General features: G+C 35.2%; 1 protein-coding gene across 1 annotated transcript in view; it reads left to right on the forward strand.

Moving 5' to 3' along the window:
- Positions 1-2213: 2213 nt before the first annotated feature.
- The window catches only part of LOC110314625 (vomeronasal type-2 receptor 116-like), a 28095-nt gene continuing 22645 nt past the window's right edge, over positions 2214-7663 (forward strand). Inside the window, exon 1 of the mRNA XM_021188884.1 lies at positions 2214-2422. Within this exon, the coding sequence (XP_021044543.1) occupies positions 2214-2422 (209 nt within the window). The remainder of the gene's footprint in view (positions 2423-7663) is intronic.

The following is a 7663-nucleotide window of genomic DNA, read 5'->3' on the forward strand; positions in this document are numbered from 1 at the left end:
AAGATCCTATATGCCCAGTCCTGCTACCAGGACAATTCCTCAATCCTATGTGTTTAAGTATTACGGGTATCCTCCATCAAAAAATCTGGTTGAAGAATTCGTCAATGTACTTCCTGTTCTACAGGTTTAGTTCTCAGTTACAAAGGGAGGAGAATATTTGAGTTGAGTGACACAAAGACTTGCTCTACTCCCCACAATTGCACTGAAATGTGACTTACTGAGAAGAAGGGTTCCCTGTGCCTATTCATGGCCTTCAGTCTTAGACAGTTTCTGTCTACTATGTACCTATTGCATATTGTTAGATATTTTCTTTATTTTCATTTCAAATGTTACCCTCTTTCCTAGTTTCCCCCTGAAAATCCCCTATCCCCTCTCCCTCCCCCTGCTCCCCAACCTACCCACACCCATTCCTGGCCTTGGCATAGAACCTTCACAGGACCAAGGACCTCTCCTCTCACTTATGACCAACTAGGCCATCCTCTGCTACATTTTTAAAGGATAATTTTAAGAATACTTTTCATCATGAAACAGCTATGCACCTCTGCTGCACTATCAAAGCAAACAGAGCTTTTGAAGAAATTGGAGTCAGTCAAACTAAACTGAGGAATAATGGTGAGAATACATCCTAAAGCTTGTTATTAAATGAAAGTCACAGAGAGATGACACTCTACACTCAGTAAGATGGCAACAACCATATATACCAATAATATTAAACATTTTTAAGTAGGGAGGGGAGCTGCAGTCCTATGTGTTACTAGTGAGGCTGAGGAGGTAAACAGCCACACTTAATTAAAATTTTAAACACATGTTTTAAGATGTTGCTGCAAATATAATCCTAGGTACCTAAGAAAAGATCTGTGTGTAAATGCTCATAATCATATTATTGATAACAGTTCCGAGAGTCCCCAAGTTATGGTATCCGTTAACTAGCATATGAATAAACACAATACAGTGTGCATAGAGAATGGAATTCACTACTCAGTAATTAAAAGCAACACATTTTTAATGGGTGGACCTTGAATAGATGATGTTCTCCAGTCCCCTGGTTGTGTGATGTACCTGTTAATCATCTAAAGCAAAAAGGCAGTCATAACAAGCCACAGTGTGACCAGCTTACATTTCTTATGGTAGTGCTTTTCGTTTTTGCTTCATTTGGGATTTTGTTCACTGTATTCTCCCATTCTTGTGTAGGCAAGTCAATTTATTGGGCGAGAATACTTTCATTACAATATCAAAATAAATAGTATATTTACTGTCCTAAACTCCTGGTGGGTAAATATAAAGACCCACTCAAGATAATTTCCCTCAGTATCTTAGGTGAAAGGACACACTGTGGTGCCTTTAAATTTAGATTTTATATAAATGAGAAATTTCCTAATGTTTTCAAAGCAGTGGGTGAACATACTGCTCTAGATGAAGGAAATGATCACAGTGACACCTCTACTCAAAGATTAATCTTGGATTAAAGAAAAGAGTAAGGGCAGAGAAGTTCCAATCAGAAAATAAACAGGAGACTTGATTTTTATTTTCCATTGAAATTAAGTAGATAATTTGGAAGTGAGAAATGCAGCAGGACTATTAGCTTTTCCAAAGTAAGAAGCAAACTGGCTGTGTTGGGTTCGGACATCATATTTTTCTGCAAGTAAAGATATATCATAGAAGTAATTTCTGAGACAAGAAATAGTAAATAGGAAGAGTAAAAGCCAAAAGTTGTCTTTTGTTTGTGATAGCATGGCCCACTGATTTATCCTGTGCATGACGAGCATGGACATTTTCAGGCCTTCTTTCAATTCATCTACTATTGCAATCTCTGGGGGTAGCATGATTTCCTCAGCCAAAATTCTTTACTAAAAGTTTCAAACTTGGCCAAAGCAGCCCAGTCAGGAAGTTGATACTTAAGCTCCTGTTGTCTTCTTGGCTGGAATCATGGTGCCTCTGGCTAGAGGAGAAGATCCAAAACATATTTTCTGACTTGTTTTTAAGCAGAACACAGGGCCTCAGATGCAGAGCCTAAGGGAAGCAAGAGTTCCACAACTCTCATTGACAGTGGAGGAAGTGTCTTGAAGAGCTTTTGGGTAATTACTGTGACAGCTGCACTTATTAACAGTCAGAAGCACAAAATGTTCACAAACACATGAACTACATATAAACCTACTGGGTATTGCTGGATATGTATCCATCAGTTGTTTGGATGGGCAGATATATATGTTAAGATGTTCTGGACTTTTACCTTTTGGCTCCTATATATTCCCATATTTGTATGTGCCTTTACTGACAACGAATGCTATGTAACAAGCAATGATTTTTTTTCCCATGAAGGAGATGTGAAAATTGGTGCATTTTTCCCTCTTCATATCTTTTACACAGGCAACAAAGTTCTTGATAAAATTTTGCCATACAGTTTCCAAGACTATCATATACAGTAAGTAGAATTATTAATTCTAAGAACTCAGAATTCTTATGACTTATTAGATATAGGGAATAAAACTTAGTTTTGTTTTTCAAGATCCTTCTTTTCCATTCAAAAATCCCTTCAAGTATATTTTCTTGTGTACTTCTTTTCCTCTTTAAAAGGAAAAGTGATAATTTGATAAAAGTTATTCATTTTGCTCTCCCTGTTGTGGTTCAATATCCATGATCTTTTGTTTGTCATGTGTGGATCACCAGATAAATTGAATATTTTCAATGTTGTGGTTTCAGAGTGTGGATAAGTTAATCTAAGTATGATCTTGAACTTCTCGGTTTTCTTGAAGTTCAGGTATACTCTTGAGGGAAGAGATGATGTAACTGAGTGAAGAGACACCCGAGTGCTTAGAATGTTGCTAGAGTGACTAGAACTGCCTGTTTTACACACAGCTGATTTCAGAAGAGCACTGTCACCAGTAATATTTGTGAGCACTTTCTGGTCTATACATGTCCTTTTCTATTTTTCTTTCTGTTTTTCATTTAATTGTTTTGATTTTCTTGTTTTGTCCTAAAGTTTTTAATTCTCAGACAGATCTAAAATTTTTATCAGCTTCTCATATGTTTCTAATGCTTTTCCTCCTTTATGTGTATGTGCTCCCAAAATACACTATTTTGGAGGATGGTCACTTAAGGACATTTCTACACTTTTCTGAAATTTGAAATATTAAGAAATAGCATCAGAGAAGTCTGATTTCTTAGGAAAGTAATAACAAGAATTAAGTTCTTTCTCTTTATAGAAGAGATAGAGTGTGTTTATTCAAATTACATATCTGGAATCTCTGTGGATCTCTATGGATCAATGGTAAAAGACCATAAAAGACAAAAATATATCTTGTAAATTCTATGAACATATGAGAAAACCAGTAGGAAGAAAATGTACAAGAAGAAAGAAAGAAAACATACTTATGAATATGAATTGTGCTCAGTGTGACTTTGCTAGGTAATTGTTAAATCCTTGGTGTGGTGTTTTGTAAAAAAAAAAAAAATCAAAGACAGTAGACATAAAAATATGTTCAGAAGGAAAAACTCATTCATTTGTATAATCTAAGTTTATCTAGTCAAAAGGAAAATCAATGAAGTTTATTACTGGAAAGATGTATTTTCAAAATAAAATATTATCAATCTTATACAATTCACAGACATATTTTTCTGCATACACTTATATTTGTGTTATATTTTCCCTAGTAAAAGAATAGAAAAATGGAGCTGCTGCAAGTTTTCTAGGACATTGCTCTGGTGTCTGGAAGTGATCCAAGATTGCTTTCTCCATTTTATCCTTCTGTGTTTTTACAGTGAAATTAGTTCTACCCCTAAATATATATTTATCCTGAGCACATTTCTCAACCCTTGTCTGTGGCTTTATAATTAATTTCTCTGTTTCCATGAATTGCATCCCTGTGATCTTTCCTTCATACACAGTCACAATGGCCATTGAGTATATTCTAAATCTTTTCATGGCGGTCTATCATGTATTGGGGCTGTACTCACTTTTTGAGAAGTACCACTGTGGTGTCTACTTTATTGTATTCAGTGATATTTTGTCATCTAAACTTTATTATTTAACTGGCACTTGGGTTTCCTTTCTAGCTCCCCTTTTCTCTGTATAATTAATAAACAAGTTTTGATATACAAAGGCATTTTCCAGCATTGCTGGAAACACATACACAAACAACAATTTAAGTGTGTACCACATTCTCTGATTTAAGAGATTTTATCATGGTTTACTTAGGTGAGTGTTGATAGCATTTATCGTCAACACTGTGGAGATTTTTCTACCATTTACCTCAAACTATCACTTGCAGAAATAGATAATGATTACAGTAATAGATATAGAAAATACCTAGGTCTTTGTAGGTGAATGTTCTTTTAAATTAACAGATTAAGAAATTATTGAACTGTATAATGTTTGAACTTTATCTACTCTAGTTGAATAAGTGAATAATCCATGAAGTATTCTCTAATTGTCAATGTAAGTTATCTGATGTGGTAACACTTAGAAATAATACAAGAAATTTCTCAGAATTCTGACCTTTCCTGCAGATTTTTCTGCATGTTCTGTTACTATCATTATTCTAATAAGAATCTTGTAAATAACCACTTATTAAGATTATTTTTGAGTATTCATTAGCTTCTACCTTTATTAAACCTTTCCTTCCCATCTTGCTTTTGTTCATGGTGTTTCATCACAACAATATAGTTATCATAATAAAGAGAAAAAATAATCTTTTCCTTGTCAGTGTGTTTTTGGTTATGGTGTTTTATCCAAAAATAATAACTCTAACCAAAACATTTTTGTTTAGTTTCAAAAAGAGTAGTGTATTTGGAGTTGGGTGGAGTGGGGAGATGTTTCATATGTTATTTCACTGTTTTTTTTTTTCTGTTTTTCTTTTTTTGTTTTCAAACAGTTTCTCTAACTCATATAGCTCTGGCAGTCCTAAAACTTACTTTGTAGACCAGGTTAGCAGAGATCTGTGTGCCTCTGCCTCCTGAGTGCTGGGAATGAAGGCATGTACTACTATTCCCAGTGAAACATCTCCCCACCCCTGCTTCTTTCTTTTTTCTTTCATTCCTTGAGACATGGGTTTCTTGTGTAGCCCTGGCTGTCCTGAAACTCTCTATGTACACCAACTGGCCTTAAAATTAGAGGTCTATCTGCTTTTGCCTCTTGGGCAGTGTTATTAATGGTGTGTACCAGTACCATCAAATCCAAGTTCCCTTTTTTTTGTGAAATAACACTTTGATTCCTTTAACAATTTTCCTGCTTGTTTTCTAAACACACAAACAAACACATATGAAAAAGAAAGAAACAGAGACAAAGAGCATGAATCTCAATGGATAGAAATATGGGGAGAAAAAAGAAAAAATTGACAAAAAGAAAAACAATATGGTCATTATAAGGAAATAAAGATATTGCACATGTTCATGAACACATAGATACTTTAAATATATTAAAATTAATGTTTAACAATCTATATAGTGGAGATTTTCAACTCACTGAATAAAAAAAGATAAAGTATCAGGTAAAATTGTGTTGTATTTAAAGTTTTAATTATCATATATGAATAGTACATATTTATAAAATACTGTGTTTTCTCAAAATATGAATCTAAAATAAATCTTGGAAATTATGACCCTATCTCCTTATCATTGCTTTATGTTGCTAAGCTTGGACCATGGTGATTGCACTGGATAATGTTTTTGTAAGCCTTTGTTTCATGTATAAAATGATACCTACCATATTTATATATGCATGCATTTAAATATATACTGTCTACTGACAAAAACTGTATTTATTTTTGTTTCTCACAATTCTGACAAAATGCCCCTCCATTAGACATACTTTTTAAATTTTATATTTGCCTCAAAAAGCTTTTAATTCTTTACTGGTTTTTCACAAGACATTTTGACCATATACTCCCACACCATTCCATCCTCTCATCTCTCTTTTGACCCTTATCCTCTTACCAAAGCAACTTGCTTCTTTTACTTTTTTGAGTCAAGTACAGTTTGTGTTCTATAAATACTATTGTCACTTGAACTTTGCTTTGAGTGTGGTTGACTTCCTAAGAGTAACAACAATGAAGAAACTGAATATCAAATCCAGTAATTATCAAATCTCAATATCTTGGCTCATGGTGGCATTTCATGTCTATATCCTCCATGGTGATATTTTTTCTTGTTTGAGCACACATGGTCTTCTACGTGCTTTCATAATGATACCGGGTTCAAATGTGCAACTTTTGTTGAATGAAAATAATGTTTCCTTTTGGTCATTCACATGCTCTGGTCTTTACAATTTTCCCACTTCTTTTCTGCCATGATTGTTCAGCCTTGTTGGGAGGAATATGACAGCTACCCCATTTATGGATTAGTACTACATATTCTATTATTATCTGTACCTTGGGAAGTCAGAGGTTTATGTAGTATTTGTCTTTTACTATTAAAAGAATTTATGAGGAGGGTTGATGGATGCCCACATTGATGGGTACATCAATAAGTCATTAGTGGCCGATTTTGTACTTTAGCATAATAAGAATATTAAGTTATCCCTGTATATCTGTGACTTAATCTGATCATGGAGTCATGCCATTTTTATAGTGCAATGTATTTTTTTTATTCTATGGAAATTTTATATTAAAACAGACAGAGATTGGACCTACCTGTAACACGTTTGCCCATTTTAGCATGACATGGCTTATCAGATAAACCTAGTCATTACTATATCCCTCATGGTTTACAGGTTGGTGAGAATTATGATTGTTCTATTTTCTTTGGCAGCATGCATAGCATCTTTTTTTTTATTGATTTTTTTTGAAACAGGGTTTCTCTTTGTAGTCCTGGCTGTCCTGGAACTTATTCTATAGACCAGGCTGGCCTCGAACTCAGAAATTCACCTGCCTCTGCCTCCCATGTGCTGGGATTAAAGGTGTGTGCCAACACGCCCGGCCATGCATAGCGTCTTACATCACTATGAAATATAGCTAGGAGAAATAAAGTAGGTGAGTTACTGTGTGATTTCTCTATGTTTTATGAATCAAGCATGTAGTTTCCTAAGCAACGGAGTCTTGCCATCAAGTCCTTCAGGATTCAATCTGTCTTCCTGATATATATTCTAGATGAAGAATATGAAAGATGTATGATAATTGATTTTTAAAACTTTTTTAATAGATATTTTCTTCATTTACATTTCAAGTGCCCTATACCCTCCCCCTCTTACCCTTCCCCCTGCCCTGCTCCCCTACCCACTCACTCCCAATTCTTGGTCCTGGCGTTTCCCTGTACTGGGGCATATAAAGTTTGTAAGACCCAAGGGGGTTCTCTTCCCAATGATGGCTGATTAGGCCATCTTCTGCTACATATGTAGGTTAGAGACACGAGCTCTGGGGGTACTGGTTAGTTCATATTGTTGTTCCACCTACAGGGTTGCAGCCCACTTCAGCTCCTTGGGTACTTCTCTAGCTCTTCCATTGGGGGCCCTGTGTTCCATCCTATTGCAAGTGTGTACAACCACTCTGGAAATCAATCTGGCAGTTACTGAGAAAACTGGACATAGTACTACTGGAAGATCCAGCAATTCCTCTCCTGGGCATATACCCAGAAGATGCTCCTACTGGTAATAAGGACACATGCTCCACTATGTTCATAGCAGCCTTCTTTATAATAGTCAGAAGCTGGAAAGAACCCAGATGTCCCTCAA

Source organism: Mus pahari, unplaced genomic scaffold (genome assembly GCF_900095145.1).
Source record: "Mus pahari unplaced genomic scaffold, PAHARI_EIJ_v1.1 scaffold_5692_1, whole genome shotgun sequence".
NCBI lineage: Eukaryota > Metazoa > Chordata > Mammalia > Rodentia > Muridae > Mus > Mus pahari.